Here is a 12193-nt window from a genome sequence, read left to right as displayed (position 1 = left end):
GCACTCAGCATATAACACTGTGTGTAAGTTTGTATCGCATGAATCAAAATGAGTCAGTAATGTATCATATCCGCTATTTAAGTATGCTGTGATTTGGTATTATAACCAATAAACCTCATATTTAATATAAAAAATAAAAAATATCCGAAGAGCTTGAGGTGGATGCAAATATGAAGAGTTTCGATACCGGTAGTATCGGTATCACATCAAGAGTCACGTGATGTTGTTTATATCCTTACATTGTTTATAGGCAAAAAGCAATATTTATTTAACAGAAAAACAAAACAGAACCCAGACACGGTGTACAGAATAATCAGGATGAATTTTTATTAATTCTTCTTCAGTTTCAATAATATCATTACAGAAAAAAAACCCATCCTTTACATTATATTTTATACAGTTGTAGTAGAATGCTGTGTAATTGCTTCAAGTGCTGGTCATAGTTTATAAGTGTGTGCAATGTGACACTGATTTCAGTCCAGTGTTAAGAATCACTCGATAACAAAGGCAGTAATAACCTGCTTCTTCTAACTCAAAATCAATCAATCAATCAATCAATCAATCAATCTGGGGTTGATTCTGCCTGGAAGAGCTCTTATGTTGTGTTTAGATCATAATGGATTTACCATAAATATACGTTGCACAAAACATGTGGCAAGTCATTATAGATTTTTTTTTTAATTATTTGAATGTAATAAACCTCTATTTACCTATAGCACACAACTATGGACCGAGATAATATGAGATGTTAATCTACTCATGTTCCTTCACTTGTATGGGTGTGACGTGAATGCAGCACGAAGCCGCACACATAGAATGATGATGCATTTAAGGTAACGGGGAATTTCTAAATTTACACACTACACAAAATGCATGGCCCGACATCTTCTACGCATAATCCCCTTAACCCATAAGAACCCAGAAACTTGAATAATAATAATAATAATAATAATAATACTGCTTTGTGCTTATTTGTGACGTATAGGACATATTTTGAAGTGGTTGTCATGTGACAGTCATGTGACTATCCTTGGATATGGCTTCTCCATAATGGCAGTGTGTCGTGTGAGATAAATCACTAACAAAAGCGTATTTTTTTGCAGTTTATTGTCATTTTAAACCCATTTAGCCATACTGTTTAGTTAATACGCTAAGTGTACAATATTAAAATTACCATATTTCTTTAATTTATTCGTATAAAATAAGCTAGGAAAATATCAACATCGGGTTTTAGCCTGAAAATTGCTAACAAACAGCCTGACGTGAAGTTTTTTGTCGAGGCGATGTATTGCCTCCCATCCCAGCAGGCTTCATCAGTTTATGCTAAACGACTAGATAGGACAGCTCTACCTCCATGCAGACTAGAGACGGACTATATGTACTCTATGTACTCTATGTACTCTATGTATATGTAACATGAATGGAGATGGGCAGCTCATACTGTAGTCAGACTATAGCTGTCCTATCTAGTCAATAAGCATGAAGTGATGAACGACAGCTCGAGCCAAGACTGCATCTACCCTAGCTTGTCTTTATGTATGAACTGACAAACCCTGCTCAGATGAGAGACCCGATGCTCTAGCGCTGGTCGGACTCAAGCTGTCCTATCTAGTCAATAAGCATGAGCTGATGAATGAAAGTTCTAGCTCTAGTCAAGACTACATCTACCCTAGCTTGTCTTTAAGTATGAACAAACCCTGCTCAGATGAGAGACCCAATGCTCTGGCTCTGGTCAGACTCAAGCTGTCCTATCTAGTCAATAAGCATGAACTGATGAACAACACCTCTAGCTATCATCAAGACAACATCTGTCCTAGCTTGTCTTTGAGTATAAACTGACGAACTCTGCTCATATGAGAGACCCAATGCTCTAGCTCTGGTCAGACTACAGCTGTCCTATCTAGTCTTTGAGCATGAACTGTGGATAGTTCTAGCTCTAGTCAAGACTACATCTACCCTATGTTGTCTTTGAGTATGAACTGACGAATACTGCTCAGATGAGAGACCCAATGCTCTAGCTCTGGTCAGACTCAAGCTGTCCTATCTAGTCAATAAGCATGAACTGATGAACGACAGCTCTAGCTCTAGTCAAGGCTCCATCTGTCCTAGCTTGTCTTTAAGTATGAACTGACAAACCCTGCTCAGATGAGAGATCCAATGCTCTAGCTCTGGTCAGACTCAAGCTGTCCTATCTAGTCAATAAGCATGAACTGTGGATAGTTCTAGCTCTAGTCAAGACTACATCTACCCTAGCTTGTCTTTGAGTATAAACTGACGAACTCTGCTCATATGAGAGACCCAATGCTCTCGCTCTGTCAGACTCAAGCTGTCCTATCTAGTCTTTGAGCATGAACTGAGGATAGTTCTAGCTCTAGTCAAGACTACATCTGTCCTAGATTTTCTTTGAGTATGAACTGACGAATCCTGCTCAGATGAGAGACCCAATGCTCTAGCTCTGGTCAGACTCAAGCTGTCCTATCTAGTCTTTGAGCATGAACTGTGAACGACAGCTCTAGCTCTAGTCAAGACTACATCTGTCCTAGCTTGTCTTTGAGTATGAACTGACGAATCCTGCTCAGATGAGAGACCCGATGCTCTAGCTCTGGTCAGACTCAAGCTGTCCTATCTAGTCTTTGAGCATGAACTGTGGATAGTTCTAGCTCTAGTCAAGACTAGATCTACCTTAGCTTGTCTTTGAGTATGAACTGACGAACTCTGCTCAGATGAGAGACCCAATGCTCTAGCTCTGGTCAGACTACAGCTGTCCTATCTAGTCTTTGAGCATGAACTGTGGATAGTTCTAGATCTAGTCAAGACTCCATTTATCCTAGCTTTTCTTTGAGTATGAACTGACGAATCCTGCTCATATTAGAGACCCAATGCTCTAGCTCTGGTCAGACTACAGCTGTCCTATCTAGTCAATAAGCATGAACTGATGAACAACAGCTCTAGCTCTAGTCAAGACTGCATCTGTCCTAGCTTGTCTTTGAGTATGAACTGACGAACTCTGCTCAGATGAGAGACCCAATGCTCTAGCTCTGGTCAGACTCAAGCTGTCCTATCTAGTCAATAAGCATGAACTGTGGATAGTTCTAGCTCTAGTCAAGACTACATCTACCCTATGTTGTCTTTGAGTATGAACTGACGAACTCTGCTCAAATGAGAGACCCAATGCTCCCGCTCTGTCAGACTCAAGCTGTCCTATCTAGTCAATAAGCATGAACTGATGAATCCTGCTCAGATGAGAGGCAAAACTAGTATAGTTTTTGAACGTGAACAGATGGACAGCTCATATAGTAGTCAGGCTACCGCCGTCAGACTCGAGCTGTCCTATCTAGTTATGGAGCGTGAACTCATGAATCTCGCTCAGATGAGAAATTCAATGCTCTTGCCTCAGTCAATCAAACATGATGTGTCCTACGTAGTCTTTGAGCATGAACTGATGAAGGCCGCTCGCATGGGAGGTCAACCGTCTCCTAAGACAACCTTAAGAGTCCAGTTGCATTCGAGTCAAGCCAGGAAAAAACAACAACCTGGATAAAAAGGAGAATATTCACGTACATATTTTGGTATGTTCCTGACGTGACCCATAAAGCCACTTTTAATTGTTTTGGATCGATATATGTTCCTTCATTAAATTCAAAGTACATTTGTGATACTAAGCACAAAAAAGTATCAAGTTTACCATAAACGCCCCATGTATAATATCGCACATTTTTTACAATAATTCGTAGCATTAAGAAAAAAAAAGTCTGGGTTCTTATGGGTTAAAAGTATCAGCGAAACAAACTTGTAATTCCGATATGACTCGAACGCAGCATTGTTTGTTTCGATAAAAAGAAAAAACATAATTAGTTGATCGAATGCTGTTTTTATTTTATTTTATTTTATTTTATTTTATTTGGCCAATCACGATTTGTTTCCAATTATGAAAACACCGCGGCTAACCGGGTCCACTTTTTTTTATTTTTAGACCGAAACGGATCTTGTTTGGGTTGGTTACATGTTAGATATATATAGCAAAAAAAAAAAAAAAAAAAACACAGGTCAAATACTAGTACTCTTTTCTTTTTCACATTTTGTTGGACTGCATACAGTACAGCGAGAGAAGGATTTTTTTTTTTTTTTTTTTTAAAGGATTGAGGTTTTTTTTTTTTGGCTTTTTCTAAAGAACCTGAATGATGCGTTGAAAAATGACGCTGTGTGAGAAAAACAAAGATGCTGCTGGATTATAAACAAGAAGGGATTTGACATGACTTTCGCATGCAGTCGAGGGGGGCGGTTGAGAGGGGGGGGGGGGGGGTAAAAAAAAAATCGAGTTTGTGACTGGTGGTGGGCACGTCAGCCTCTGTGTGTGTGTGTGTGTGTGCACGAGTGTTTTTCTCTTTTATTTTTCCGTCCTTCCACATCGCAAAAGCATGCAAGCAAGTTAGCTTCATGGAATTCTCGAAATTGTGAACGCTTGTTATCCCGTATGTGTTCGTGACTGGGACTGGTGGTTGGGGACACGTTACGCGGCTTCCCGAGCACCGTCCAGGTGCCCTTAAGCAAAAATAAAAGACAATGAAATAACTTTCGGGGGCGGGCAGCTCAATATAAATATTAATACCAAAGATGAGATGAATATTTTTCAGTTCTTTTCAATCATCATAATGAGGGAGGGTTAAGCGGCATAGAAAATTAATGTTTTTCCATTTATATTACAGTAAACCTCGGATATATCGGATTCAATTGTTCCCACTGGTTTTGTCCGATATAAGCGAAATCCGTTATATGCGTATACCGGAAAATGTCCGTTTTACGCATATATGGGATTTATATCCGGTATATGCGTAAATGGGATTTTATCCGTTATAAAAAGGCACTTCCTTGACTATGTTTCCAATGTACCTGGACGCGCAGGCAACGCTGCAAACGCTGCAAATGACGTCGTATAGCGGCCTGTCACGATTCGGCGAATCGGAGCGCCACGATGCGGCGATATATCCGATATATGCGAGGGAAATTTCATGGAAATGCATTGGAACGGGACTGGAGATTTTGTCCGAAATAGGCGAAATCCGTTATAAAAAATCCGATATATGCAATGAATTTTTATTGGAAATGCATTACAGAAAAATCGGTTCTTTTTTTATCTGTCCGTTGTGAGCGAATTTCCGATATATCCGAGTCCGATATATCCCAGGTTTACTGCATTTGCAAACTAAGTACCTGGACAGCGGAGGGCTTTGGGGGCAAAAAGCCAAAGCATTTGAGAAAGAGCCAATAGAAGCTTTTGCTTCGGTTATTGGGCAAAAATAATCTTATTTGCTAAAAATAAAAATAAAAATAAAAATAAAAATAAAAATAAAAATAATTATAAAAGTAATAAATAAATAATTTACATTCTCATAATGTATTTATATCATGTTAAATTGTTTGCCTAAAATCTGGGACCTGTGTTTTATTCTGGTTCTAATCCCGATGGACACATTAAAAAAAGGCAAAAATCACAAAATCATTCAATGAGCTTGGAAAATTTCAAGTAAAACGTTATCGATATCAGTATCAGAAATACTAGCCCTGTATTGTATTTGTGACGATGTGGTATTTGACCTGTATAAAAGAAATGGGTTTCAAAGAAATATGTTAGTATTATTATTATTATATTCCCGTAAATAGTTTTACGCGACAAGAATGTACTTGCATGTTTGTCTCCATCAAAGAAAACTGCTTGCTAATTTAAATAAAATAATTTTTAAAAAAAAAAGAGTTTTAGTGGCTAACACGAAGTAATCACATTTATTTTAAGGAAAGGGCACCTTTAATGTTAATTTAAATAATTCTTCCCTGACCATTTGTGGGTGAAGCCACGCCTCCTTGGTAACCGCATGTTATTTTCCAACAGAAATTTGCCACATAAAAAAAGGGGTGTAACGGTACGCCGTAATCACAGTTCCATCCATACCTTGGTTTAAGGTCACGGTTCGGTTCATAAATCACAGTTCGATCCATACCTTGGTTTAAGGTCACGGTTCGGTTCATTCATTCATTCATTTTCTACCGCTTATCCTCACGAGGGTCGTCACCAGCTGTCTTGGGGCGAGAGGCGGGGTACACCCTGGACTGGTGGCCAGCCAATCACAGGGCACATATAGACAAACAACCATTCACACTCACATTCATACCTATGGACAATTTGGAGTCGCTAATTAACCTAGCATGTTTTTGGAATGGCGGACGAAACCGGAGTACCCAGATGGGGAGAACATGCAAACTCCACACAGAGATGCCCGAGGGTGGAATCGAACTCGGGTCTCCTATCTGTGTGGCCTGTGCACTAACCACTCGGTACACCGTTTCAATCGCCAATTAACCTAGCATGTTTTTGGACCGTGGGAGGAAATCGGAGTACCCGGATGGGGAGAACATGCAAACTCCACACAGAGATGCCCGAGGGCGGAATTGAACTCGGGTCTCCTAGCTGTGAGGCCTATGGGCTAACCACTCGTCCACTGTGCAGCCACAATTCGGTTCAAAATGCTAAATATGAACCTGCTAAGCTATCGTGTAAGCAGCTTAATTTTTTTTTTATGAAACATAAAAAAAAGTAATTCTCCAATATTGTAATTTTAAATTCTCATAACAAAATATATCTACAAAAAAATTTAAAAAAAATATGAATAATCAATTTTGCATTAAAAGATATTCTAACTAATCCAATGAAGGTCAAAATGTCACATCTTAGCTTTTTGTTTTAGAATGGCCGAATGGTTAGCATGGTACGGTGCAGAGCGGTTAGCATGTAAGCCACGCAGTCAGGAAAACCTGGGTTCGATTCTCGGCTCATGTTCTCCCCGTGCATGCGTGGGTTTTCTCCGGGTACTCCGGTTTCCTCCCACATTCCAAAAACATGCTAGGCTAATTAGCCACTCCAAATTGTCCATAGGTATGAATGTGAGTGTGAATGGTTGTTTGTCTATATGTGCCCTGTGATTGGCTGGCCACCATATATGCGACCCGAGTGAGTATAAGCGACATAGAATATGAATGTATAGGTTATAGGTTATTCTAGAATATGCTAGGGTACAATAAAAAGCTACAAAAGTGCGAGGAAAGTGCAAAGATGCATTTGTAAGAATTTAAACAATTATTGTCTAAATTTGCAATCATTGGGTTCCTTATCTTTACCGAACAACACCGGCACCTTTTTCACGGAAAAGTGTTCCCGAACAGAACAAGATGGCTTCCAGGCTCGGGATTGTCCTTGGCACTATCGCTAAACCAAATCCCGGGTTGCACGGTATTTAAGGAACTCCACAAGACTAGTTCATGGAATCGGGATATATCAAAACATCTGTACGGAAAGACCTGTTGACAAATGTACCGTTACACCCCTAGTAATATAAATAATCGTAATTATTCAATAATAAAAGTGGAATTTATCAAAAATATTCCACGTGCTACAAGCAGGTGACCCCGGAACAGGAAATATTACATCTGTCCAATTTTTTTTTTTTTTTTTTAACTTGGAAAAGTATCTATTTTAATGTCATTCCGGTAAGGCTTTGCTAATATTAGATTGACCTTAAATCTTTGGACATCCATTTGCGTTTCTCCACCTTCTTCAGGTGTAAAGTGCCTGGACATAAATCGATGCTGTAAATTTGCCGCTATATATATATATATATATATATATATATACGTATATATATATATATATATATATATATATATATATATAAATAAAATGGACTTCCTTAAAAACAGTATTTGCATGGCTTTCATTGAGGATAGTCGGCATGACTTGTAGCGTGTCATAAAAAGCAGTTCTTGCCTGGAAGGGGGTGTAAAAAAAAAAAAAAAAAAAAAAAAGTCACAGGGGTCGGTGGATTAAGCGAGAGGGGGGGTATCTACATATATGGATTATGACAAAAAAAATAATTCTATATCTATATATCTATTAAGGAAAAATGCACAATGTAAATGAACGGGAAATATGAGAACGTGAGTACTACCAAGATGATCATCAATACCAAAATAATGATAATAATAATAATAGAATATGAAGTAAGAATATTAATAATCATTCTAATCAGGAGAATTATATCATATTACAGAATAAATTTCATATTTATATTTTTTTCATTGAAATACAATGATTTTTTTGTTTGTTTTTTTGTTGTTTCTCAATGCAGACATATGAGAATTCAGCCTCTGCTGGCTCCAATTGGCTGTTGCATATGACATCACAGCTAATAGCGGCCAGGTAGACATGCTTTAATTCTTGCCCCCGAGGAGGTCCGAGCACCACCGTCACAAGTGAAAATCTGGGGAAAACAAGGGGTTGAATGGGTTTCTTACCCCCCCCCCCCCCGACCCCAAACCCCCAGTATAGTGTGTTCAATACCTGTAGTAAAAAGTACCTGCATCATAGTCGTCCGATGACCATGACGTCCACCACTTCCCCCTTGTGCAGTTCCACATACTGCTCTGTTTTAGGAGGCAACATCAGGAGGCCGTTGGCGCTGCGCATCGACATTAGCCTGCTGGACACCTGGTTACCTGTGGAGGGGGGGGGGGGCGGCGAGTTACTTTGGGTTAGGGAGGGGTATCCATCCATTTTCCTCCGCTTATTCGGGTCCGGGAAGCAGTCTTAGTAGGGACTGCCCAGACTTCCCGGTCCCCGGCCACCTCCTCCAGCTCCACCAAGGGAGGACACCAAGGCGTTCCCGGGCCAGCTGTGAGACATAGTCCCTCTCCAGCGTGTCCTAGGTCTGCCCCTGGGGGCCTTTTCCCGGCTGGGCATGCCCGGAACACCTCACCAGGGAGGCGTCCGGGCCATGTCTCAAGAACCAGATTTGGCCGCCGAAGACCAGGTCAGCCCATGCACCCACCCTTGACTGCCACCAAACACACAATGCACCGGACCCTTATGCTTGCCCCCGTAGGTGGTGGGTCTACGAGGGGGAGATCCCGTGTGGCCCGACCACCAGGTGCTCGCCTGCGAGCCCCTCCCCCGGGCCTGGCTCTAGGGTCAGGCCCCGGTATCCCACATCCGGGCGAGGTACCTTGAGGTTCCTCCTCTTGTTTTCAATCATACGGGTCTTCTGAATCACTCTTGGTCTGTCCCGTCACCTCGGACCTGTTTGCCTTGGGAGACCCTACCAGGGGCATGTAGCCCCAGACAACATGGCTCCTCGGATCACTCGGGCACTCCAACCCCTCCACCCCGATAAGGTGGTGGGTCTACGAGGGGGAGATCGTGTGTGGATTCTTCGGGCTGGGCCCGGCTCCACGGGGGAAGGCCCGACAACCAGGCGCTTGCCTGCGAGCCCCTCCCCCGGGGCCTGGCTCTAGGGTGAGGCCCCGGTGTCCCACGGTTCCTCCTCTTGTTTTCAATCATACGGGTCTTCTGAATCAATCTTGGTCTGTCCCGTCACCTCGGACCTGTTTGCCTTGGGAGACCCTACCAGGGGCATGTAGCCCCAGACAACATGGCTCCTCGGATCACTCGGGCACTCAAACCCCTCCACCCCGATAAGGTGGCGATTCATGGAGGGGTGTCATTTACTGTATATGCCTGAATTGGTACTTAGTCAAGGAAAGAATGATGGTTGTGTGTGTGTGTGTGTGTGTATGTGCGCATGTTCACACCTGTGCTTTGGGCCCAAGGCAGTGGTTCTTGGTGATGCCAGGTGAGAATACAGCGATGGTACTCCGGTCTCGGATCCAGCTTCACGTCACATGAAAGCTAAACATAAACACACAAGCAAATATTTATGGCTTGTACCGAAGTTATTCTCCTCTGAGTAACATTTACTAAAATATAGGAGTAGGACTACAACGGTAGGGCGAGCGGTTAGCGAGACCCGAGTTCGATTCCACCCTCAGGCACCCTCCCACATTCCAAAAACATGCTAGGTTAATTAGCCACTCCAAATTGTCCATAGGTATGAATGTGAGTGTGAATGGTTGTTTGTCTATATGTGCCCGGTGATTGGCTGGCCACCAGTCCAGGGTGTACCCCGCCTCTCGCCCCGAGAAGACAGCTGGTGACGACCCTCGTGAGCATAAGCGGTAGAAAATGAATGAACATGATTCCAACAGTAAAATACGGTGGTGGTAGTGTGATGGTCTGGGACTGTTTTGCTGCATCAGGACCTGGAAGACTCACTGTGATAAATGGAACAAATAAATATGAGCTGCACGGTGGACAAGTGATCTCCCCGTGCATGTGTGGGTTTTTTTCCGGGTACTCCGGTTTCCTCCCACATTCCAAAAACATGCTAGGCTAATTAGCGACTCCAAATTGTCCATAGGTATGAATGTGAGTGTGAATGGTTGTTTGTCTATATGTGCCCTGTGATTGGCTGGCCACCAGTCCAGGGTGTACCCCGCCTCTCGCCCCAAGAAGACAGCTGGTGACGACCCTCGTGAGGATAAGCGGTAGAAAATGAATGAACATTATTCCAACAGTAAAATATGGTGGTGGTAGTGTGATGGTCTGGGACTGTTTTGCTGCATCAGGACCTGGAAGACTCACTGTGATAAATGGAACCATGAATTATTGTTATACTGTTCACAAATGAGTGGTTAGCGTGCAGGCCTCACTGCTAAAAGAGCCAAGTTCAATTCCACCCTCGACCATCTCTGTGTGGAGTTTGCATGTTCTCCCCGTGCATGCGTGGGTTTTCTCCGGGTACTCCGGTTTCCTCCCACATTCCAAAAACATGCTAGGTTAATTAGCCACTCCAAATTGTCCATAGGTATGAATGTGAGTGTGAATGGTTGGCCCAGTGGACTCTTAGCATAACAGACCGATGGCCAATGTGTGTGTGTGTGTGTGTGTGTGTGTGTGTGTGTGTGTGAAAGAGAAAGTGTCCTACCCTGGCTTTAATAATCGTAGGTCTGGGGTCTAGAATGCCTTGCATCTTCCTCAGTGCAGGAATCACAAATAGATTGCATGTCACCACTGCAGACACTGGGTTACCTGCAACAAGAAAATGTCCACAGGCTTACAGTATTACACAAGGAGAAACTAGGAATGACCACATGCATCATTATACCTTTCTTCTTACATATACTTCTTACGTATACAATGAAAAATTCTCCTTCTACAAAGGCAATAACAGTCGCTTTTTTACGGAAATGTGCTCGCTCTCGATCACCTCTCCGGTCGCCTACGTCACAAAAAGGGGCTAAATCAGGGGTCTCAAACTCAATTTACTTGGGGGCCACTGGAGCTAGGGTCTGAGTGAGACTGGACCACATCAGGTTTTCCAAAAAAACAAAAACGCATTTATTAAAAACAGAAAAATATAGAACTTTTTCAGTGCTTTGGTTCCGATTTTCTACAATAAAAGCTCTGATAAAACATTCCACTGTTCTCAAATATCTTAATTTTTATTTTTCTGCACAAAATAAGATGAAAAATAAATAAACAAATTAAGAATAAAGAAAATCAATCAGTAATAAATAAATATAATAATAATAAAACTGCAAATAATAAAAACTTAAGAAAGCACATATAGTTGGTGGGTAGACAAATGATTTTTTTCAGATTAAAATGAACAAAGCATTATTAGAGCCCTGTAGACATGACAAAACACGACTATAGTCACATTTATACTCTTTTTATTTACAACATATTGCGCAACTGCAGGGTCTTGAGACACATGCTAACTCGCAAACTAGAGTTAGCTAGCGACCTAAATGGTAGCCTCCGAGTTATTTCCTTTCAACTTAAATAGCCATAAACTTACCACTTCCACACGGATAGGGAGGATAACTATTAACAGTGATTTAACCTTTAACATGAACATGAATCAAACGTAATAATTTTTTCTGGGTACATGATACCATACAGCATCCATATCAAACTAACATTAAACTTTCATATCAAGGCGGGGGCCTCAAACTAGTGTCCTGCGGGCCACATTTGGCCCGTGTGTTTGAGACCCCTGACATACCCTCTTCCAAAAATGTTGATTTTTGATTTGATTTCTCTGATCCAAAACCTACCATAAAAACTCCAGACTGTTCAACTCTTGGTAAGGCGGTCAAACATAAAAAAAATCCTTATTCCTCCTCATATAAGCGTCGTACCTGGCAGAGCAAAGATGAGTTTCCGTGCTCCATCAATGTCAACAGTGGCAAAGGTAGTAGGAAGACTGAAAAACAGAAACAGAACCACTTAGGGCCTTTCTAAATA

The 12193-nt window shown here is 41.6% G+C and overlaps 1 protein-coding gene across 4 annotated transcripts in view; it reads right to left on the bottom strand.

Annotated features, from left to right (window-relative positions):
- Nucleotides 1–176: 176 nt before the first annotated feature.
- LOC131140266 (gephyrin-like) overlaps nucleotides 177–12193 on the bottom strand; it is a 29423-nt gene continuing 17406 nt past the window's right edge. For all 4 annotated transcript variants that reach the window (XM_058090530.1, XM_058090531.1, XM_058090528.1 and 1 more), the window contains 5 exons: nucleotides 12088–12152; nucleotides 10869–10972; nucleotides 9637–9733; nucleotides 8406–8544; nucleotides 177–8309 (listed from right to left, as the gene is read on the bottom strand). In XM_058090530.1, the coding sequence (XP_057946513.1) occupies nucleotides 8411–8544; nucleotides 9637–9733; nucleotides 10869–10972; nucleotides 12088–12152 (400 nt within the window). In that variant the 3' untranslated portion in view covers nucleotides 177–8309; nucleotides 8406–8410. The remainder of the gene's footprint in view (nucleotides 8310–8405; nucleotides 8545–9636; nucleotides 9734–10868; nucleotides 10973–12087; nucleotides 12153–12193) is intronic.

Source organism: Doryrhamphus excisus, chromosome 13, assembly GCF_030265055.1.
Source record: "Doryrhamphus excisus isolate RoL2022-K1 chromosome 13, RoL_Dexc_1.0, whole genome shotgun sequence".
In the NCBI taxonomy this organism is placed as follows: domain Eukaryota; kingdom Metazoa; phylum Chordata; class Actinopteri; order Syngnathiformes; family Syngnathidae; genus Doryrhamphus; species Doryrhamphus excisus.
Note: the sequence above shows the minus strand (reverse complement) of the source record. Positions and strands in the feature narration are given on the sequence as shown.